This window comes from Pongo pygmaeus, chromosome 13 (assembly GCF_028885625.2).
Source record: "Pongo pygmaeus isolate AG05252 chromosome 13, NHGRI_mPonPyg2-v2.0_pri, whole genome shotgun sequence".
Classification (NCBI taxonomy): domain Eukaryota; kingdom Metazoa; phylum Chordata; class Mammalia; order Primates; family Hominidae; genus Pongo; species Pongo pygmaeus.
In genome coordinates, this window is record NC_072386.2 from 19,596,659 (window position 1) to 19,620,215 (window position 23,557).

The 23,557-nt window shown below is 42.2% G+C and overlaps 2 protein-coding genes across 5 annotated transcripts in view; both read left to right on the forward strand.

Annotated features, from left to right (window-relative positions):
- The first annotated feature begins 510 nt into the window (after window positions 1-510).
- TOMM5 (translocase of outer mitochondrial membrane 5) lies at window positions 511-4,721 on the forward strand. Its single transcript, XM_054500255.2, has 2 exons — window positions 511-715; window positions 4,195-4,721. The coding sequence occupies exons 1-2, from the start codon at window positions 595-597 to the stop codon at window positions 4,227-4,229; spliced, it is 156 nt and encodes a 51-aa protein (XP_054356230.1). The 5' UTR covers window positions 511-594; the 3' UTR covers window positions 4,230-4,721.
- Window positions 4,722-16,601: 11,880 nt separating this feature from the next.
- FBXO10 (F-box protein 10) overlaps window positions 16,602-23,557 on the forward strand; it is a 67,034-nt gene continuing 60,078 nt past the window's right edge. For 2 of the 4 annotated variants that reach the window (XM_054500256.2, XM_063650448.1), the window contains exon 1: window positions 16,602-16,965. In XM_054500256.2, the coding sequence (XP_054356231.1) occupies window positions 16,798-16,965 (168 nt within the window). In that variant the 5' untranslated portion in view covers window positions 16,602-16,797. Of the gene's footprint in view, window positions 17,283-23,557 lie in introns of all 4 variants that reach the window. The other 2 variants (XM_063650449.1, XM_063650447.1) reach the window with 2 other exon arrangements.

Sequence of the window (23,557 nt, forward strand, 5' to 3'; positions counted from 1 at the left end):
GACGATTATAATATCGAATTCACGGGGGACAATTATATTGAATATTCAATAGATGTTAGTTATCACTGTTTACAGTGGTACCTATGTGCACAGCCCCCTCCAGCGCGTAAAAGCACTTTACAGCGCAGCGCTCCAGGCTCAAGACAGATGTTATTGTTGTTGTTGTTGTTATTATTATTATTATTTGGGACGGAGTCTCGCTCGCTCTGTCGCCCAGGCTGGAGCGCACTGGCGCGATCTCGGCTAACTGCAACATCCGCCTCCTGGGTTCAAGCGATTTTCCTGCCTCAGCCTTTCAAGTAGCTGGGATTATAAGCACGCGCCACCGAGCCGGGCTGATTTTTGTATGACAGATGTTATTAAAGACAGCGTGGAGAAACCAGAGCCTGCGTTGCTGAGATTGCGGCCGCCCACTTCACACCGCACTTCAGATCCGCCGGCTCAGGACGTGGATTGTCCCTTGCAGGCATCCATCGTCGAGTGTGGCAACGAGGGGGCGGGAACAGGAAATGAGGACAGGCCGAGTTCCGGGCGCGAGGCTGCCACTGTGGAGAGCGGAGCGCGGCGGCTGGAAGCAGCTAAGACAGACCCGCGATGTTCCGGATTGAGGGCCTCGCGCCGAAGCTGGACCCGGAGGAGATGAAACGGAAGATGCGCGAGGATGTGATCTCCTCCATACGGAACTTTCTCATCTACGTGGCCCTGCTGCGAGTCAGTGAGTGTCTCCCGGGCTGTGGCTGTGAGACCAGCGGGGAGCTCACCGACGGGCACCCTTTAACTCTAAGGGGTCATCGGGCCTTTGAACTGAGCTGAACGGTAGCGGGGAGCAAGGAGGGTGCGCGTTGAAGGCGACGGGCATATGCGCGGTTTGAGGTCTGCGGGTCAGGGTCCGGGCACTGAAGTGCACGTGGTGGCCGGCGCGCGTGGTTAATCATCCTGGTTCTCCCAGCTTTAAGAATGTTTGAGCTGCCGGGCGCGTTGGCTCCCGCCTGTAATCCCACCCAGCACTTTGTGAAGCCGCGGCGGGCGGATCATTTGGGGTCAGGAGTTCGTGGTGGCGGGCGCCTGTAATCCCAGCTCCTCGGGAGGCTAAGGTGGGAGGATTGCTTGAATCCAGGAGGCGGAGGTTGCAGTGAGCCCAGATCGCGACACTGCACTCCAGCTTGAGTGACAGAGCAAGACTCTGTCTCAAAAAAAAGAATGTTTTAGCTGAAAGAGCTCAAGTAATGATCCCTAGAGGAACCTCCTCGTTTTTGCAGACAGAGAAACAGAGGAAGAGAACCAGAGTTCTGTTTCTTGGGAAGAAACAGCCTTCTTGGGAAGGTTGGCCCAAGGTCACTCAGCGATTCAGTGAATGATCTTGACCTAAAATCCAGAACTCTTAACTCAGTACCAGGTTCCTTCCCTTTCTTTTCTTTTCTTTTTTTTTTTTTTCCTCGAGTCAGAGTCACGCCCTGTTGCCCAGGCTGGAGTGCAGTGGCGCAGTCTTGGCTCACTGCAACGTCTGCCTCCCGAGTTCAAGCCATTCTCCCACCTCAGCCTCCCGAGTAGCTGAGATTACAGGCGCACGCCACCACGCCCGGCTAATTTTTGTATTTTTAGTAGAGATGGATGTTTAACCATGTTGGCCAGGCCGGTCTCGAACTCCTGACCTCAGGTGATCCACCTGCCTCAGCCTCCCAAAGTGCTGGGATTACAGGCGTGAACCAGCGGCCGGGTTCCTTCCCTTTCAAAAGTACTGACCTTTGAAATCCAGAAAGTTTTGCTTCATTTCTGTTTCTTTGTATAGAAGGTGAAGTGAGTCATTACTTTTTTGGAAAAAATGGGAAAAAAGAATATGGGTCTATAGGATTAATGCAAATATTTGAGGTTTTTTTTTTTCTATATTTTACAATTGACAGGAAGTTACTCCCATTATATAGTCTTGACAGTGGACCTTTGAGGGAGGCAGGGCCTAAGATTCTTTATATCATTTTACAAATGAGAACTTGATTTTCACAGGGGACTTAGCAAGGAAGAAAGGTATCAGAGTTATAGGAACACTGAATATAAGAACTGGAAGCAGCTTTATGATCAGTTCTCAAATGCCCTGCCTTCTCGTTCTCAATTCAGTATCCTTTCCATTGTTCCTTGCTGTATATTATTGGCCAGCCAGTCTGGATGGAGCGGCAGCGATGGTTCAAATAAATGAAGGCCATACCAAAGTCATCCTATTGAAGGCTCATGTTGGGCTTAGGCCAGAGCTCACTGATACCGAGATCTCCCTTATTCTGTGTCTCTTTCACTGTCTATGGTATTACTCTGCTTTCACAGAAGAGCGAGTCTTGGGGAACAGAAACACCCATATCATCCTAATTCAACAGCTTCTTGCAACTTCCAAATTTACTTATTTCCTGCCTTCTGCCTTTTTCATTGATCTAGCTGCCAGTGAAATATTTGCTGCTTCTTAGTGACCTTTGTATTTGATATGAATTGTTTATTTTCACTTTTAAGTTGAAATATAATTTGTATATTATACAATATACCCATTTAAGGTGTACAATTCAGTGGTTTTTAGCAGTCAGTTGTGCAGCCATCACAATTTGACAATATTTTCTTTCCCCCTAGAAGAAACACCATACGAATTCATTGTTACCCCATTTCCCCTTTTCTCCAGCCTTTCACAACGACTAATCTACTTTTTCTCTATGGATTTGTCTAGTCTGGATTTTTTTTTTTTTTTTTTTTTTTTTGAGACAGGGTCTTGCTCTGTTGCCCAAGCTAGTGTGCAGAGGTGGAGGCTGCGGTGATCATGGCTCACAGCAACCTCGACCTCCCAGGCTCAAGTGATCCTCCTACTTCAGCCTCCTGAGTAATTGAGACTGCAGGCACACACCACCACGCCCTGCTAATTTTTTAGTTTTTGGAGACACAAGGTTTCATTATGCTGCCCAGGTTGGTCTCAAACTGCTGGGCTCGATCAATCCTCATTTCCTCCTCCCAACGTGTTGGGATTACAGGTGTGGTCCACCACACCTGGCCCTGGGTATTTCATTTAAATGAAATCATCAAATGCATGGCCTTTTGTGTCTGGCTTATTTCACTTAGCATAACATTTTCAAGATTCATCCATGTTGTAGCATGTGTCAGAACTTCATTTTGATGGCTAAATAAGTTTCCATTGGAAGGATGTATCACATTTTGCTTATCCATTGATCATTTCATGGATTTTTTTCTGTCGTTAAGAATTAGTAGGAAAAATTGGATATACTGCTGACTTTATCAGCTTCTGACAGATCTCAGTGTCTTCAGTTTAATATTAACAAATTGAGCTGGGCACAGTGGCTCATGCCTGTAATTCCAGCACTTTGCGGGGCTGAGGCGGGCAGATTGCTCGAGCTCAGGAGTTCAAGACCAGCCTTGGCAACATAGCGATACCTCGTCTTTTAAAAAAATACAAAAATTAGCCAGGCATGGTGGCATGTGCCTATAGTCCCAACTATTCAGGAGGCTGAAAAAAATAAATAAAATAATGTTAACAAAATTCTATTAGTATGAGTATTGAGAAAGAAGGTGATTTGGGTAGCTTTTTTTTGGTCACAACACTTTTACACAGGACAGTAGTATCACTTCTTTAGATCTATATGTCGACATTTAGTTTTCTAGACATTTCTATGTACATGATCTTACTAGACCCTCTTAATGACTGAGGTAGGACCGTATCAGATGTGATCTAGAGTATGTTAAGTGATATATAGCTAATCAGTAAGAGACCCAAAATAGGTGTCCAGCTCTTCCGGTTCTCTAGTTCAGTGTTTTCCCATATCCTCTGCCTTTCAAATGAGTTTTTAAAGGTGAAAAATGCCCATTTGTTTCCTCTAGAGTTTTGTTCCTTTTACAGTTAAAATAAATCGCCAGAGTAAAGGATTGTCATTTGAAAGAGAATTGGATTTATACTTTATGGCCCTAAGGGGCAAACTATGTGGAGAAAAGGTTTTATGTAGTATAAGAATGAAATTTACAATAATAGCTGAATGACAGTGGAATGGGCTGCTTTGGAAGGCAACTAGTCCCTTTTGCTGAGCTGTACAGGCACATGCTTGACCATCACTTGGAGTTATTTTCAAAAACATGTTGAATAAACCTGATAATTCTATAATGTAGCCTATGGGCTAATAGATTTGAAAACTAATTTTAGATTTGTTTTTCTTTCAGCTCCATTTATCTTAAAGAAATTGGACAGCATATGAAGACAGGACATCACATATGAATGCATGATATGAAGAGCCTGGTTACAGTTTCGACCCCTCTCTGCAAGTGAATAGGCCCAGAAAGGTGTAAGAGACTCTTTGAATGGACATAAAATTCTGCTTGTTAAGAACAAGTTTGGCTCTGGTAACTGACCTTCAAAGCTAAAATATAAAACTATTTGGGAAGTATGAAACGATGTCTCGTGATCTGGTGTACCCTTATCCCTGTGACGTTTGGCCTCTGACAATACTGGTATAATTGTAAATAATGTCAAACTCCGTTTTCTAGCAAGTATTAAGGGAGCTGTGTCTGAAATGGCACTGTCTTGTCAGTCATTTCTGTTTACTTTTTTCTTCTGCCCAGAGTGTATTTGTGAAGAGTCTCTTATAATTTGTTAATGTTTTGTGGAAATCAGCACACAGTCACAATGACATTTAAGCACAGGATCATTATTAGTCTATGTTTTTAATAAACATATCAATTAAGAAAAATTGGGTTTCTATTTTTCTTTTTGCTGCAAACCAACAATCACTAGTGAGACTTGTATTATATTGAGATTATTGCAAGCTTCAGTAAGTTCATCTTGTTTTGGACTAGAGAATTTGCCAATCCTGATGAAGTGTCATTGTGTTTTATTGCCAGGCAGTCTTAATGAAAGGTAGCATTACTGCTTGATGCTGAGTATATGAAATATTAATACTACCAAAGGAAAAAAGTACTATATTTTTAAGCCAAATAGTTCTCCAAGTTTGTTGAGTGGAGAGGGGATAGTCCTTAACCTTCTCCCCAGGAGCAACTACATACACCTCTTTTTAGCTGATTTTATTGGTATTTACCTTTTTGTCTCTAAATAATGTGATGGTCGTGATTGGGATTTGGGTCTCTGTCCTCTCCTTAGTGCCATCACTCACACGTATCTTGTCATCTCTTCCTTCCAAAGGAGAACGTAGTGTGATCTTGAGTAAGTTAGTATCATTAAGATTCTGAGTATAGTACCTGGTTTTCTTTTGCTGTATATCTTTTTGTTTTTTTCTAGGCTTGGTTTTTCTATGGAATTTCCACTAAATCAACTAAACTTTTTGCCATTTATCTAAATCATTCACAGCAATCAGCTTTATTAGGTACTCTGTTTCATTTTCCTGAGTAAGCCTTTCCTGGAGTCTTCTGACCTGCCCCTGACTGGACTGATAGCCTTCTATGCCTGATGTGTGGCTATATTCTGGGAACTGCCTTCTCTATGCCTGATGTATGGCTATATTCTGGGAACTCCCTTCTCTATGCTGGATGTGTGGCTATATTCTGGGAACTCCCTTCACTATTGTCTGGGAATTCCTTTTCTTCTCTCTTATTATATCTCTTGTTTTTTGTTACCTAGTGTCTTGGTTTACTCCCTCATTTGATGGAGCCTATTTTCTCCCGCAGTGTCCTCCTGAGAAAGGTAGCATAGGAGGTAAATGACCTTGCTGGTCTAAAAATGTCTTTTTTTTTTTTTTTTTTTTACATGGAGTCTTGCTCTGTCAACCAGGCTAGAGTGCAGTGGCATGATCTTGGCTCACTGCAACCTCCACCTCCCAGTTCAAGCGATTTTCCTGCCTTAGCCTCCCAAGTAGCTGGGATTACAGGCACGCGCCACCACGCCTGGCTAATTTTTGTATTTTTAGTAGAGACAGGGTTTTGCCATGTTGGCCAGGCTGGTCTCGAACTCCTGACCTCAGGTAATCTGCCCACCTCAGCCTCCCAAAGTGCTGGGATTATAGGCGTGAGCCACCATGCCTGGCCTTAAAAATGTCTTTATTCTATAGTTTGCTGAATATAGGGTTCTAGATTAGCAATCATTTTCCTTCAGAATTTTAAAGCAAAGCCTCTAGCTTTCAGTGTTGCTGCTGAGAAATCTGAAATCATTCTGATTCCTGATTTTTTTGTGGGACTAAATATTTCTTCCTGAGAAACAAGGATCTTTGTTCCTAGTATGCTTATATTCCATGATGACATCATTTAGTGTGTGTTTATTTTAATACACTGTGGTGGGCACTTGGTGAACCTATTTAAACTTGAAACTTGTATCTTTATTTCTCAAATTTTGTAGGTTTTAAAATAATTTTATTATTTTTTATTGGTATGTAAGTGTATATATTTATGGGGTGCATGAGATATTTTGATACAGGCATACAGTGCCTAATAATCACATCAGGATAACGGGATTATCTGTCACCTCATTTATAATTTCTTTATGTTACAAACATTCCAGTTATACTTTTAGTTATTTTTAGATGTACAGTAAATTATTATTGACTGTAATCACCCATTATGCTATCAAATACTAGAACTTATTCATTACATCTAACTATGTTTTTGTACCCATTAGCCATCCCTGCATTCCTCCCCTAACCTTTCCTAGCCTCTGGTAACCATCATTCTACTCTGTCTCCATGAGTTCAGTCGTATTAATTTGTAGCTCCCACCAATGAATGCTTATAGGTTTTTATTGATTTCCTCCCCTTCTTTTTCCTTCTGTTCTCTTTTTAGAATGATGGTACTTTTAATATTTTCTTTTTCCTTTATAGTCTATTTTATCTATAATTGCTTTTCTCTTTTTTTGTTTCATGTTAGATGCTTTCCTTGGTTGTCTGCTCACACTTAAAAACTGAGAACTAACATGGATTAAAGGCCTGGAGTGGAGCTTGTTGATGTTGAACTTTGCCAAAGGGCCATCTATCGGGCCATTTTTGTTGAGAAAACTTTTTGCGTCTGTATCTTTAGTTATTCCCTATTGAGCTGGTCATTCCTCAGAGAACAAAGACTTCCAATCTCCCAAGTGCTGAATGAGGCCCTGCCAACGTTCTGGGATTCAAAGGAATAGGGCTGTGGTGAGGCTTAGGACAGAGAGGTGTGTTTGTGTGTGTGTGTGTGTGTGTGTGTGTGTTTCAGTATCCAGTACGCATTTGCTCACTGCGTCTCTGTTTTGAGTATAGTACCTCTGCCCAAACTGCCTGGCATCCCATAATCTAGAGACCTTCTATTTTACCCTTTTCAGAAAATAAACTTTTTATTTTTTGGAGACAGAGTTTTGCTCCAGGCTGGAGTGCAGTGCACGATCTTGGCTCACTGCAACCTCTGCCTCCCTGACTCAGACGATTCTTGTGCCTTAGCCACCTGAGTAGCTGGGATTACAGGCGCACACCACCATGCCTGGCTAATTTTTGTAGTTTTAGTAGAGATGGTGTTTCATCATGTTGGCCAGGCTGGTCTCGAACTGCTGGCCTCAGGTGATCCGCCCATCTCAGCTTCCCAAAGTGCTGAGATTACAGGTGTGAGCCACTGCACCTGGCCTAGAAAAAAAAACTTATCATTTTGAGAGGGTACTGTGTAATGGAGGGTGTTTTGCTGCATAGAGTTGCAGAGAGCATCTGATTACTTAAACCTTACACCAATTCTTATTTTAATGTCTACCCTTCTACCCCTTATTGCTAGAGGCACCTGAAGCCACTAGTTTCTGAGCCTTTTAGGGATACCATGATATAAATTAGGTTGTGAGTTTTTGTTGTTGTTTGGGGGTTCTTGTGGGTTTTTTTCTTTTCCTACTGCTGGCTCAAAATTCAGTTTTTCAGTCTACTGATTTACTGTTGATCTACCTATTTTCCAGCTTCTAACATTTTATTCCTGTTTCCTCTTTTCTTCCATCCTTTTAGGTTTATATCTTAGAACAAAAACCTTTACTGTCATTTAATGGGATTTGTGGGAGGGAGTGGAGGTGGATATACATGCTTCGTCTACCATCTTTACCTGGAAAGCATGTATTTTAATTCTGTGGCTTTGTATTTATTTCTTAAATTAAGAAAGTGTAGTGTATGGCACTGTGGTCATATGAATACTGGCTCTAAAGACAGGCAGACTTGATTTTGAGTGTTGGCTCCAATACTTACGAGATGGGTGATTTTCAGCAAGTGAGCTCTGAATCTCATTTTCTTTAACTATAAAGTTAGGATAATAGAAACATCTCTCTACTTCAAAGTGTCGTAAGGATTAAGTGAAAAAATGCAAGTAGAGCAGTTGGCACAATTGCTTGACATTTGGTAAATGTTATTAATGGCTAGTCTTTGGTATAAGGCATTTAGAAGTGATTTGTGCTGGCATTCACGGCATAGATGGATCTCATTCCTATTTCCAGATGCTCTGAGATAGCATACTCATCCTCTAATTGTGTACAAACTTCAAACTTACCAAACACTTAAGTTCATTATCTAAAAATAGCCTTAACCAATCAATAATAATGCCATTTTACAGGTGGAGAGGTTGAGACTGCAAGTTTCAGCGGCCAATGAATAGCAGCTGGCCAAGGCCTAGGGGACCTTTTTTTTTTTTTTTCATTTAAAAACATTATTTCTAGTCAGTCTGTGCTTATCCAGGGGACTTATAGTGTTTATTTATTCCTTGTACCCCATCCTTACATGCTTTTCTTGGAGGAAAATAGTGTAATTGTTACCCTGGATTCTAGTGTATGTTCAGGCTGGAGTAAGAGAAAATGTGATGGTTCAGCTTTTGTGACCAGCTTTTTAACTTTCAGGCCATAAACGCCACAGAGGGGTTCAATACTTGGAATAAGCAGTTCTGAAACAGTACATTAAGAAACAGTTGGAGAGATATATACAGTTTGTTTGAATATGTAACGTGAAATAAGAAAGAACCATAGCAAATTTGAGTTTGGTAAACTCTTGAAAGGGGTACGTTGAAAGAAATGGGGATAGTGAAAAATGTTTATTCTCCACAAACAGGTTACCAGCTGAGTAGGAATGTTGCTCCTAAATTAAGGTAGTGTTCTTCCTGCTGTCAGTGCAACATTAAAAAAAAAAACTGCTTTATCATTGCTCTTTATAGTTCTTCTGTGGAGTAAGTTAGTATTACAGTTAACAACGTGTTCAGCAGTTCACAGGCTGGAAAATTTGGGCCTACATTTGGAATGAAGAACAAGTACAGGAATCAGGACTTCTTGTTCTCTTCCCCCTCTTTGTTTGAGCTAAGCATGTCTCTTATAATATCCAGGCACCAGTCTTTGTACTCGATTTTGCTTTTATAGCTTGATCATGTCATAAATACTGCATGTAGCTCAGTCGTCAAGCCACTAAAGCAGGGGTTGGCAAGCTTTCTGTTGGGGCAAATGGTAAATATTTTAGGCTTTGTGGGCTCTTACGATCTCTCAACTCTGCCAACTGCAGTTGGTAGTATGAAAGCAGCCAGGGACAGTATGTAAATGAGTGGGTGTGGCTGTGTCCCAATAAAACTTTATTTACAGAAAAGATGGCTGGCCGGATTTGTCCTACAGGACACCTTCTAAAGTAAAGAGCAAAATTTGGCTAAGTGTGAAATGGTCACCAAATCACTTTTATTACTTTAAAGATGTTCATTCTATCATAGATCAAAGCCCTGAGATTACAAATTCATTCATCAGCATTACTGAGTTCCTGCTATGTGCCAGGCACTGTGCTAGGAGTTGAGGATATGGACGGGCAGGGGGACTGCCTTTTTGAGGTCTATAATCTGCCATAAGATGCCATGTGAGTAAATATCTCAAAGACCTGAAAACCTTGCTGGAGGCTCAGAGAAAACTTACCTGAAAACATGACATTTAAAGGAACCTGAAGGGTTAGGTCCAGGTTATCTACGGGGAATAGGTAAAGGGAGGGTCAGGCAAAGATCGTGTTGATCAAGGTGGGGAGTTCAGAATTGTCCACTTAAAACAATATTGGATGCAATATGGGTACTGCATTTGAAGGAGAGGTCAGAGGGGTATATGAGCAGCTCAGCATTTGTTTAGATATGTGTAATGAGGAAAGAAAGGCATCAAAGAAGACTCCCTGATTTCTGGTTTAAGCGCAGGGTTGACGGTGCCATTTGCTGAAGTAAGGAACGAGTGTCAAGGGGAAAATAATGGGTTCGATTTCGAGCCTGGGAGGCAGTAGGGAGGACTCCCTTAGGAGGAGACACACAAAGTAGGTTTGGGTGAATAGGAATTGGCCAGATAGAGCGGGGCATCTTTGAAAAAGTGTTAAAGCAGATGTATTTGAGGAAGAAAGACCAGTGTGACTGAAGTGTGTTGTGCACAGAAGAGCAAGAAAGCCTCAGTCCTTCCAGAAACTCCTGTTATTTATTGTTTTCATACTTGAGTCTTAAGAGATTCCATTCTGACATCTGCTGGCTATTGTGTATACTGCAGTTCCAAATTCCACTACACAAGAACAACCTTTAATAACGTATTTTTTGAAATTTGTCATAATAAATTTGAGATAAAACACAAGACCTTTTCCTTACTCTGTGTTATGGACATCACCCAGGAGACAGTGAACAGTTGCTACTTACATGCTACTTGTGTATACTCAGTATTACAGATATGCATATGTGGTGTCGGTTGCCTACTTTAGCATAAGTACACAAAACATAGATATCACATATATAAAAGTTGAATATACTTGTTACTGAGATGTAAAACATTACAAAATCATTTATGCACTTTGTCTTTTAAACATACGAAATATTTTCAGAGTTATGAAATATGTTCTTAAATTGTTTCTTTCCTTCAGAAATAAAACACAGCTGGTTTTAGTCCAACAGTCATTATAAGGCTAAAAAGATCTATTTTAAGCATGTCTAATAGTTTTTCATCTTTTTCTCAGTCACATTAGCAATAGTAGAGTTGACCCTTGAACAACACAGATTTGAAGTGCACAGGTCCACTTACGTGCAGATTTTTTTCAAAAAATGCATTGAAAAATTGGAGATTTGCAACAATTTGAAAAAAGGACACATATGTAGTCTAGAAATATTGAAAAAATTTAAGAAAAAGGATGTCATGAATGCATAAAATATATGTAGAGTGTAATCTATTAGTGCCATAAAATGCACACATCTATTATAAAAAATTAAGATTTATCAAAACTTATGTACACAAACAGACCATAGATAGCATAATTTGAGGTCAAGAGAAAGATGCAGTATTAAATCATAACTGCATAAAATTATCTTTTGTAATAGTGTAATACAGTAAGTCCATAGCCACCTCTTGTTGCCACTGCAGGGAGCTCAAGTGTTATAGGTATCCACTTAAAATGCCATGTGACACTCATCTCTGCATGAGCAGTTCCTCTCTCCAGTAAATTGCGAATCAAAGTAAAAGCGATCCCTCTCTGTCTCAAGTATTTTTTGTGTTTAATGCCATACCACAAAACTTTGAATAACTCCATGGGATCTATACAGAGTGCCACTAGTGATGCTGGAAGTGCTCCCAGGAAGCAGAGAAAAGTCATGACATGAAAGGAAAAAGTTGAATTCTTGATATGTACTATCGATTGAGGTCTGCAGCTGTAGTTGCTGATTTCAGACATGACTAATCTTGTAAACAGACAACCTAAACTTAGAATCTAAATAAATACAGTGTAGTACTGTCAATGCTTTTTCTCTCTGTGATTTTCTTAACATTTTCTCTAGCTTACTGTGTTGTAAGAATACAGTATATAATAGATAATGATACAAAATATGTATTAATCTATTTTTTATGTTATCAGTAAGGTTTCTGTGCAACAGTAGGCTATTAGTAGTTAAGTTTTTGGGGAGTCAAAGTTACATGCAGATTTGTGACTGTGCAGGTGTTGGGGCCCCTAACTCCCACGTTTGCTCAAGTGCGGGGTATTTTCATTTCCACTTAAGTCTACAGAGGCCAAAAATGCAAAAAAGAAAGAAACTATTACATAAACAGATGTTCAAAGATACTACTGCATTTGAAATACAGTCACTTGAAATGTTCACTAATCAGCTTACATATTCAAGTATAAATTCGGTGAACAAAATGATTTAGGGGCAGCAATATGTAATGTAAAAATTGTGGGTTGTTGGAAAGTAGAGACCTGTCTACATGGAAAGAACACTAGAATTAGGATTTCAATGTCCTAGATTATAGTTTCAGCTCTGCTATTTATCATGTGACTATGTGAGTCAGATTTTTTAGTTGCAAACACCAAAATCCAATTTTGACAGAAAAAGAAAAGTATTTTATTAAAAGGATAATAGGGAGTTCAGTATCACCAGGAGGCCTAGAGAATTAGGCTTGGAGAGTAGGCAACTGGAACATCACCCTTTGTTCCTTGGTCATACTCCACAGAGCTGGGGCAGTGAGGACACCATTTCTGCTGAATATTAGGTGCCACCACTTACTTTGCCAAAGCCACAGGCACAGAACCCTGGATCATGGCAGCCAGTGTTGCTCTAAGAACTTGCCACACTTGCCACGGTCCCAGAGAAAATTATTCCAGAGACTTTATTGTGTCTCTGGTTCTTAATTCAAAATCAAGAGTAATTTGTAGCATTATAGAATCACAAGGAGAAGCAGAGACAATACCCGGAATTTCCACTTCTACAGTGAAAGGCATGTTCTGCTTCCCAGCAAACTCATAAAAAAGGAATTCCCAAATGTAGGAAGGGACCTCAGATCCCGGGCAGCCAAAAAGCATGGCATGTCCACTATGTTGACCTGGGACACCACTCTGTGTGAGCCTACTTTTTCTGGAAAGCAAAGTAAATAAAGCTTCCATGGCTGAGGAGATTGTGTGTGTTCACTTACACATTTGCCAGTGAACACCAACCAGGTGCCAGGGTATAAAGATGAGTAAGTTTCCTCTCAAGTCTAATGGTAGGAGAGAGGCATGCAGAACTGAGATGAGGGCAGAAAGAAGAGAGGGCTCAACTGTAGTTTGTGAATGATGTTCTTATATTTAAATAGTTATATTTTTGGCCGGGTGCATTGGCTTACACCTGTAATCCCAGCACTTTGGGAGGCTGAGGCAGGTGGATTACCTGAGGTCAGGAGTTTGAGACCAGCCTAATCAATATGGTGAAACCCTGTCTCTACTAAAAATGCGAAAGCCTATAGTCCCAGCTACTCGGGAGGCTGAGACAGAAGAATCGCTTGAACCCAGGAGGTGGAGGTTGCAGTGAGCTGAGACTGAGTCACTGCACTCCAGCCTGGGCAACAGAGCGAGACTCTGTCTCAAAAAAAAAAAAAAAAAAAAAAATCCCTGGCCAGGTGTGGTGGCTCACGCCTGTAATCCCAGAGCTTTGGGAGGCTGAGGCGGGTGAATCACCTGAGGTCAGGAGTTCGAGACCAGCCTGGCCAACATGGTGAAACCCCGTCTCTACTAAAATACAAAAATTAGCTGGGCCTAGTGGCTGGTACTTGTAATACCAGCTACTGGGGAGGCTGAAGCAGGAGAATCACTTGAACCCGGGAGGTGGAGGTTGCGGTGAGCCAAGATCGTGCCATTGCACTCCAGTCTGGGTGACAAGAGCAAAACCCCATCTCAAAACAAACAAACAAACAAAAATTCCCATGTGGCATGTGATGCTTGCACCACTAATAGGGAAGACAGCTTGCTCTTGTAGGACACTGCTGTAGCACTTTGAAAGTCAGCTGTTTTATAGAAACACCAACATGATAATGTTAGCTGGCACAAATCCAGAAACTCAAGCTTTTGATTGTTTATTGACAGTCATATCTGGACTGCCAGTTTCATGGAGTAGGATACTTTTCAAAGGATTAAATATGGCATAGTTTTGTCAGTCAGCAAGGTAAATCATCAGGCTCATTGCAGTGTGAGACTACCCCTGTGGTCTTTCTACTATACCTAGCTACTGTACAACTTTGTGTCTTAAAATAAATTGTTGGCTTTAGGTTTTAGTGTTTGGTTTTCCTGTTTATAAAAGAGACCAGCTACATGGTAACTTAGACCTCACCCAGAATCATACCACATTCATCATATGGTAATAACAGATGGAATACATTTTTATGGAACATATTCTATAGAACCAGGGACTGAAAAAGGTCAGTAGGACCACGGGGTCAATTATTTCAGGCCACAGTTTCATGTAATAATTTCTTTTTCACAGTATTCTTGGTAAATTATGTTTCTATAGATGATATTCTCTCGTAAATTCCGGAGGTCTGTATCCAACTCCTTTTTTTTTTTAGAGACAGGGTCTTGGTTCGTTGCCCAGGTTGGTCTCAAACTCCTGGGTTCAAGCGATCCTCCTGCCTCAGCCTCCTGAGTAGCTGGGATTACAAGTGAACTGCTTTTTTTTTTTTGAGACAGAGTCTCACTCTGCTGCCCAGGCTGGAGTGCAGTGGCGCACGATCTCTGCTCACTGCAACCACCACCTCCCAGGTTCAAGCGATTCTCCTGCCTCAGCCTCCTGATAGCTGGAATTACAGGTGCGCGCCACCACACCCACCTAATTTTTGTGTTTTTAATAGAGACAGGGTTTCACCATGTTGGTCAGTCTGGTCTCAAACTCCTGACCTCGTGATTCGTCGGTTCGACCTCCCAAAGTGCTGGGATTACAGGGGTGAGCCACCACGCCCAGCCGTGAACTGCTTTTTTAATCACTCCACTTGGATGACACACAGGCATCTCAAAATTAATTATTTTTAATTGATAGATAATTGTACATATTTATGGGGTACAGGTGATATTTGACTTATGCATACAATGCGTAATGATCAAATCAGGGTATTTAGGATATCCATCTCAAAAATTTATCATTTATTTGTATTGGGAGCATTTAAATCTTCTAGCTATTTTGAAATATATAATAAATTATTGTTAACTATAGTGTGCTATCGAACACTAAAATTTATTCCTTCTATCCATGTTCGTACCCATTAACCAACCTCTCTCTATCCCCTTCCCCTCCCAGCCTCTGGTAACTGTCATTCTACTTGCCAACTCCATGAGATCAACTTTTTAGCTTCCACGTATGAGTGAGAACATGCAATATTTGTCTTTCTATGCGTGGCTTATTTCACTTTACATAATGACCTCCAGTTCCATCTGTGTTGCTGCAAATGACAGGCTGAATAGTATTCTGTTGTGTATATATGCCACATTCTTTTTATCCATTCATCTGTTGATGAAGACTTAGGTTGCTTCCATATCTTGGCTATTGTGAATAATGCTGCAATAAACATGGGGATCCAGGCATACCTTTGATATATACTAATTTCCATTCCTGGATAAATAGCCAGCAGTGGGACTGCTGGATCATATGGCAGTTCTAGTTTTACTTTTTTGAGAAACCTCCATGCATTTTTCTATACTGGCTGTATAATTCAGTGTATGAGATTTCCCTTTTCTCCATGTCCTCACCAGCATTTGTTATTTTTTTGTCTTTTTGTTAATAGCCATTCTAACTGGCAGTGTCAAATTTAACAAGTTCAAATGGGAGTTCTTGATCTCCCCCCACTTCCAAATATATTCCCCTTACAATAGTTCCCATTTCAATAAATAGCACCTCCCTGGGCCCAGTTAATAGGTTCAGCTACCAATCTCTGCTTCCACTCTTAACTCCTGTCTTCACATAGTAGCTGACATACTGTTTTAAAAGGTATCAAATCCTCCATCCCCTCAATGGCTTCCTGTTACATACAATTTTAAAATCCTTGTCCTGGCCTACTAAGTGCTGCATGATCTGGCCCCTACCTACCTTTCTGACCTCACTTATACTGTTCTTTCCGTTAAAAAGCTTAGACAAGCTAGACGTTTTCCATTTCCACAAACAGCAATTTTTTCTCCTCCAACCCAACCCACCTGGCCCAAGAGTTTTCACAGGGCTTACCCTGCCTCTCTTCCATTTGGCTAACTCTTTATCTTACTCTGAGAGGTCTTCCTTGACTACCCTTCCTTGGTCCCTAATTTATTTAGTTTTATTTTTGAAACAAGAGTCTCGCCCTGTCACCCAGGCTGGAGTGCAGTGGCACAATCATGGCTCACTGTTAACCTCGAACTCCTGAGCTCAAGTGATCTTTCCTCCAGCCTCGGCCTCCAAAAGCGCTGGGGATTACAGGCATGAACCACCACACCTGGCCCCTATTTTTAAATTACAGCTCCTTCCGTGTATTTTCTACAATTTTAAACACATATTGGTTTAAATGACACTTGATTACCGTCTACCTTCTCCACTACAGAATTAACTTCAGGAGACTAGGAACCATATCTGCTTTGTTCACTTTTGTGCCCATAATAGTAACGGCACCAGCAGCAACAAACATACAGCGTTTACTTTGTGGCAGGCATTATGCTAAGCGCCATACATACAACTAATTTAATACGTACTCCTAGTACATTGTCTGGCGGGTAGCCAATGGTCAGTTTGTTCAGTGAATGAACCCAGCCCCTACATGCTCATCTACAGGGTGCCTAGCACCCCTGGAAACTGCTCCTTACACTGTTAGATAACTGGTGCTCGCAAGAATCTTATTTACACTGTATTGGCCTTAGCATGCCTCCCTGCAGTTTCCACCCACTGGTTCTATTTCTGCCCCTTCCGGGGCCACGCAACACGAGCCTGAATCGTCCTTCCGCAAGCTCGCCTTTGCAGTACCCGAAGCCCCACGCGCCCCCTCCTCGTCTCCCTTCCTCCCGCCTCCCGGTGCCCCTACTGCAGATACAGCTTTTCTGCGCGGTGGTCGGGAAGCCCAGCCCCGGCCAGCCAGCTGCTCCCGGCATCCTTCGCCGCCTTGCGCGTCACATGACGGCGGCGGCTCCGCACGATCCCCAGGCAGCTGTCCGCCCCCGGGCGGGGCTGGCCGCACGCCGCAATCCTACCGGCTACTGCGGCTGCAGCGGGGGCGGTGGGTGGCTTCCAGGGCACCGGCGGCCGCGGCCCGGACTCCGCGGTGGGCGAGCGCCCTGCGAGGTAAGCGGCCGGTGCGCAGAGGCTGCGGGCGAACTTGCGCGGCCGGGGGAGGGGACCCGGGGCGCTTCCCCAGGCGACCGACCCAGGAGGCGCCGCTCGGTCCCGGCCGAGGCTGAGCGTCTGGTCGGGCTTCGGGCATCAGGGGTCTGGCAGGACCATGAGGCGTACCTCAGGCCGCCCGCGGCTCCGCGGTCTCCCGGCACCCGGAGGCTCAGGCGCGCCGACGGAGAGCTGTGCCTTGGTTTACCCTCCCGTAAAACTACCGGACGCGGAGGATGTATCTCCGCGGTGCCTCCAGCCCTGAGATTTTTGAGTGTGTAAGTAAAGTCGAAGAAGAAGCAGCTGACTCTTGGGATGGGAAGAGCCTTCACCTAGGAACGTAGGGGCAAATATGGGGCTGGGCACCCACTGTGTATTTTATGCAAATCTCAAGCCTCTCAGACGGTTTTTTCACCTTTAAACGAAACGTGATAACCCCTGTCCTGCCTCGCTCTCAGGACTACAGTGAAGAGCAGAGGGGAAAGTCATTTGAGGAGCCAGAACTCTGGAGTCAGTTAGCTCTGGTTCAGATCCCAGTCCTGCCACTTACTGGCTTTGTGACCTTCAGCCAGATTGATTCCTCATCTGTGAAAAGGAGGTAATAAGCTCATGGGTTGCTGGGAGGATTAATTGTAAAGGGTTTAGCACACAGTGTCTGGCACAAAAGCCTCAGTAGATAATGCTGTTAATATAAGCATTATTAGTAAGCTAGAGATTGCCCCACGTGAAGGGTTTTTTTTAGCAGAATAATCGCATTTGTTTCTATATTTTTAGTCCTGAAAACTGCCGTTTTGGTTTGTAAGACCTTCCCTTTTTCTCATTCTGGGCCCCCTTTGCCTTCTCTTTTACAATTGGCATATGAACCTGTTGTTCCTACCATGAGTCAGGCTGGATGGGAACATCAATTTACTTGAGCAGATGGGTATCAGATTCCCTCTGAGGGGAGAGAAAAGTGCCAGGCATGTGTAGCCACCAAAAAAAAACACAGTACGGTGATTGACTGTCAGAGCTGGAGGATGCCTGGGAAACCATCTAATCCAGCTGTCTCCTTTGCAAATGGAGAGACTGGACCCAGAAGGACGACAGGACTTTGATTTTGCTCAGGACCCAACAGAGTACTGGCAGTGGGTAGTGGAGAGGACGGACCTTTTACCAGGCACTGTGCTTTCCCTCAGTTCTAATCTCATTCTGCATTTATTCAGCAGCTATATGGAACCCCTACTCTGTCTTGTACACCTATTAGGATCTGGACATAGAGCTGTGAACAAGATACACATGGTCCCTGTCCTCAAGGGGCTTTTTCCAGAGCTAGCTATGTTAGTTTGAGGTTATATAATTATATATATATATATCCATCTCCCTGCCCGTTCTCAGTACATTTTTAAATAATAAGCTGCAGCTCCCAGTGAGCTTACCTCATAGCAGCTGGCCTCCAGGGATAGGAGCACACAGAGAGGCCTGAATTGTTTCATGATTCCCTCACACCAGTTCCAGAGCCTTCGCTGGAGCCTGGTGATATTTGAGAGACTGGAGAAAAAGCTGCTTTGTCAGGGCTTTTAAGAAAGGATTTCCTTCTGCCCTGGAGCACTTGGATTTCTTTGTCTTTCTGGTTTTAGGCCTCTTATTGTTTTTAGATTTCTGAGAAGAGCCGCCTTCACCGTAGTGCCATCATTTTGGTTGCCGTGGTTGTCAGGGGAATTGTATTTTTATGATCGCACAAGTAGCTGTTAAGCAATAAATGGTCAAGCAGTCACCAGGTCACCATGAGTTTCCATTCTCTGGTTTGTTTCAGTTGCAGTGCAGTTACTATCCCTTCCTTCCGTCCCTCCTTTTTTCCTTCAATAAACGTTGGTGGCAGTGCCAAGAGGAGTGGGAGTGAGTAGAAATAGATAAAAACATACGTAGACTCTGGCCTTAGAGACCTCAGATTCTTTGGCAGGGATAAAACTGAGGGCAGATTAGTGGGGGCTCTGATGATGTAGATAGGGAGTCAGCAAGAGCTCTCAGAGATGGGAGGGATGGTGTCCTGGGCAACCAAGAAGACATCACTTGCTTTTCACAGGAAGATGTGAAGTAAACAAATTCCTTTTACCTGCTTCAGTCAGGAAATACATGGAACAAGCATTTTGTTCTTTCAGTTTGCCTTAATGAATGAACCTATTCTTGAGTTACCTGTCATGGGTTTTGTTTGAAATATCTGCTAATTTCTCTCATTTCCCTCTTTCTGTTAGTTTAGTGATTATTAGTTTCCCACTCGTCTAAAATGTTTGATTCTGTATACATAAAGGAATGTATACAAAGAGACATTTGATTAAGATTTTGTCTATTTCAGTTTAGATGTTTAACATATATGTCTCATTTCACAAGTTGGGTTTAAATTCACTCTTGTATTTCCTTATTTTTTTCTAAGTAGACTCCCAAGTCCTCTCTAATGCCCTTATTAGTGAGAATTCCAGTGTCTCCTTCTCCAACCTCTCTGGGGGCTTATACATTCCAATGGGGTCAGTCTTACTGTCACTCTCCAGAGGAGAGAGAACTGCATTGTCTGAGCAGTCCACACACATTGTCATTCCTGACACAGCTATATGGCATCACTGTTGAAGAGCTGTCCTACACAGTCCACGGATGTGTGATCACTGCTGCTCAATGCCCTTATTGGACCAAATCTCTGCCAGCATGATTCCATGCTTGGTTTCCAAGGTTAGAGCTTGTTTCATTTATGCTTGCGTGCTCAGCCATTCTCCCCAAAGCACCTCACTCTGGGCTTTTGTTGAGCTTTTCACCAGGCTGGGTTCCCCTGGTCTCCTAGAGAGTTCTCTTTTAGGGCATTTGGGGCCCTTCCTGCTAGCAACCTTGGTCATGGCCATCTAGACCACCCAAGAGATGTCTCTGTTTTCAAACTTCTTATCAGAGTTTGTGAGCTCAGTCCCTTCTCTTCCTAACCTTAACCCAAATAGCTTTGGCAAATTGGTTCCGCATACTCTCCAGGGTTCTGCCTACCGAGGATTCTCAGGAATGACAGCCTTCAACAAGATAGCTACCCCAGGACTTTGGGTGCCTACTCACCTTACTTTTTGATATGTAAAGAGGGGTCGTCAGGTCACCCTGAGCCACATAGATTTAGGCATTCTGGAAAATTTACTTGGCATGTACCCTGTTAGGGATTTTGCAGGCAAGGTTTTAATTTAAAAATAAAGGATTTTAGTTTTCTCAATTTTTCTAAGAAACAATAATCAGTATATTTATTTCATTTATTTGTTTTAACTTTTTGAATATGAAATACAGCAAATATGCATGGTAAAAAACACAAATATATAGTTTAACAAATAACTCTAAAGGAAATACACATGTAATCACCAACATGTCAAGAACTGGAACATTGCCAATACTCAGTACCTGCTTCCAAGTCATAATTTCCTACCCCAGAAGAAATCATCTTGTGATAATCATTTTTTTGCTTCTCTTTGTAATTATATCACCTATGTATATATCCCTAAACAATATAGTTCTAAGTTTTTTAACTTCATACATATAGAATCATACTTTTGCATTTTGTGTTTTGCTTCTTTTGCTCAACTTGTTTGTGAGATGCATCTATGTGGCAGCCTCACTTATTTTCGTTGCTAACAGTGTTTCATGGTATGACTGTGTCACAATAGATGTCAATAGATGTATTCATCCTGTGGCTGATGGATACTTGAGTTGCTTATAGTTTCTGACTGCCAAGTACGTCCTTAGATATTTTCTGCTGTATTTGAATAAGTTTTTTTACATTATATATGTTAGAAAACAATTGCTTTACTAGATAGTGTCAAACAGTTTACTTTCCTACCGGGAGTATATGAGAGTTCCAGTTGCTTCTTATCCTGGCAAATAGTTGGTTTTATTGGTTTTAATATTTTAACTATTTTCATGTGTGTGTCATGATATTTCTTGTGGTTTTAACTTGCTCTCCTTGGTTACTCTTGAGGTTGAGCACTTTTTTCTTTTTTTCTTTTTTCTTTTTTTTTTTTGGAAACAGGGTCTTGCTTTGTCACCTAGGCTGGAGTGCAGTGGCATGATCATGGCTTACTGTAGCCTCAACCTGCTAGGCTCAAAAGATCTCTCCCACCTCAGCCCCCTGAGTAGCTGGGACAGCCGGATAATTATTTTAAGTCTTTTTGTAGAGACCAGGCCTTGCCATGTTTCCCAGGCTGGTCTCAAACTCTTGGACTCAAACTGTTCTCCCACGTCAGCCTCCCCAAGTGCTAGGATTACAGGTGTGAGCTACCATGCCCAGCCCTTGAGCAGTTTTTTGTTGGTTAATTGGATTGCCTCTTTTGTGAACTGTCTATTCATGTCTCTTGCCATTTTTAATTTTTTTTTTTTTTTGAGACAGCATCTCACTCTGTTGCCCCAGCTAGAGTACAGTGGTGCGATCTCGGCTCACTGCAACCTCCGTCTCCCGGGTTCAAGCGATTCTCTTGCTTCAGCCTCCTGAGTAGCTGGGACTACAGGCACGCGCCACCACGCCCAGCTAATTTTTGTATTTATAGTAGAGATGGGGTTTCACCATATTGGCCAGGCTGGTCTCGAACTCCTGACCTCGTGATCCGCCCACCTCAGCCTCCCAAAGTGCTGGGATTACAGGCGTGAGCCACCGCACCTGGCTGATTATTAAATTTTTTAAACTGATTTTTCAATAAGGAAATATATAAAGGAAATATATATATATGGCTCTCTTTTCACCCTCTTAAATGGTGATATCTTAGATCCCATTCTGTAGAAGCAGGGCATAATATAGGGATTCTTGTATAAGTGAGACTGTGGGAGAAGCCCTCAGGATGAGGAGTATGAGGAAAGCTGTACTGGGGGAGGAGAGGCACAGCCTGATGAGAGGGCAGTTGCAGTTTTCTGGAGAAAGGGACATCTGTGAGTTGTTCTCAGCTGACACCACATCTCAGTGACAGGTGTGCTAGCCAGTAGAGAGGATCTGGGTGGAACCAGTAGTATTCTCTACAGTCCACTTCTTGCACCATACAGATAGGCTTGCTTCTTACATTAAGTTCATTCTATCCAGGTACAGCTTCTCCAGGATTCTGGTTAGTCACAAATCCTGGGAAAACTTATAAGAGGAAGATTAGTGAGACAAATTACAACCCTTGCTGCAGCAGTTGGTCCAGAAATCTAACAAATACCCATATCATCCTCTTCCACCATCCATTTTAGTTTCCCCTTCTTTGTCCCTTGAATGTATGATAGAACTTGGTGATGAAGCCACCTGGGCTTGGAGGTGTGTTTTCTTTGCAATCTTATTTTTGACCACAGATTCAATGTCTTTAATGGTTCTAGGGTGATTTTGTTTTTATAATTTCTTAGCTAAGTAATATTTTCCTAGGAGTTTATCCCTTCATATTTATTTGTATAAAGTTGTTTATAATTTTTTTTTTTTTTTTTTGAGATGGAGTCTTGCCTTGTCACCAAGCTGGACTGCAGTGGCACAATCTCAGCTCACTGCAACCTCCGCCTTCCGGTTTCAAGCAGTTCTCCTGCCTCAGCCTCCTGAGTAGCTGGGATTACAGGCACGCACCACCACGCCCAGCTAATTTTTTGTATTTTTAGTAGAGATGGGGTTTCACCACATTGGCCTGGATGGTCTCGATCTCTTGACCTCGTGATTCACCCGCCTCAGCCTCCCAAAGTGCTGGGATTACAGGCGTGAGCCACCGCACCCGGCCGTTTATAATATTTTCTTATCCTTTGGTGTACAACATCTGTAGAGATATCCACTCTTTCATTCTCATTTCATTTTAATGCTTTTTTTTCCTTCTTCTTTGGTTTTAGCAGAGATTCTTTTCAGAGAACCTGCTTTTATCATCAGTGATAGTCTTCATAATAAATTTGTTTTCTGTTTCATAAGTTCTGCTCTGTTCTTTATCTTTCTCTTCTATTTTCTTTGGATTTATTTTGTTCTTTTTCTGACTTCTTGAAATTGATGTTTAGTTTCATTAATTTTTATCTTTTTGATTCTTTCTATTTAAGGTTATACATTTTTTTCCAAATTCTGTTTCAGCAGGAGTTCACAAGTTTTGATATGTGGTATCTCTGTTGTTTATTTCTTTTCTTCTTTTTTTCCGAGATGGACTTTCACTCTTGTTGCCCAGGCTGGAGTGCAATGGCACAATCTCGGCTCACTGCACCCTCCGCCTCCCGGGTTCAAGGGATTCTCCTGCCTCCTCAGCCTCCCAAATAGCTGGGATTGCAGGCATGCGCCACTACGCCCAGCTAATGTTTTTGTATTTTAGTAGAGACAGAGTTTTACCATGTTGCTCAGGCAGGTCTCGAACTCCTGACCTCAGGTGATCCACCTGCCTTGGCCTCCCAAAGTGCTGGGATTACAGGCATGAGCCACTGTGCCCAGCCTTCTTTGTTGTTTATTTCTAAAAATATTCTAATTTCTATTGTAATTGTTTCTTTAACCAGTAGATATTATATTCGAGAAATGTGTTTTGTAATATCCAAACATACTAACATTTTCTAATTATCCTTTATTTATGACTAATTATGACTGTGG

Excerpts from the sequence above, each read along its gene's own strand:
- TOMM5 (XM_054500255.2), top strand. The coding sequence starts at position 595 with ATGTTCCGGATTGAGGGCCTCGCGCCGAAGCTGGACCCGGAGGAGATG. Across the intron at positions 716-4,194 it reads CGTGGCCCTGCTGCGAGTCA|CTCCATTTATCTTAAAGAAA; the intron begins GTGAGTGTCTCC and ends TTTTTCTTTCAG.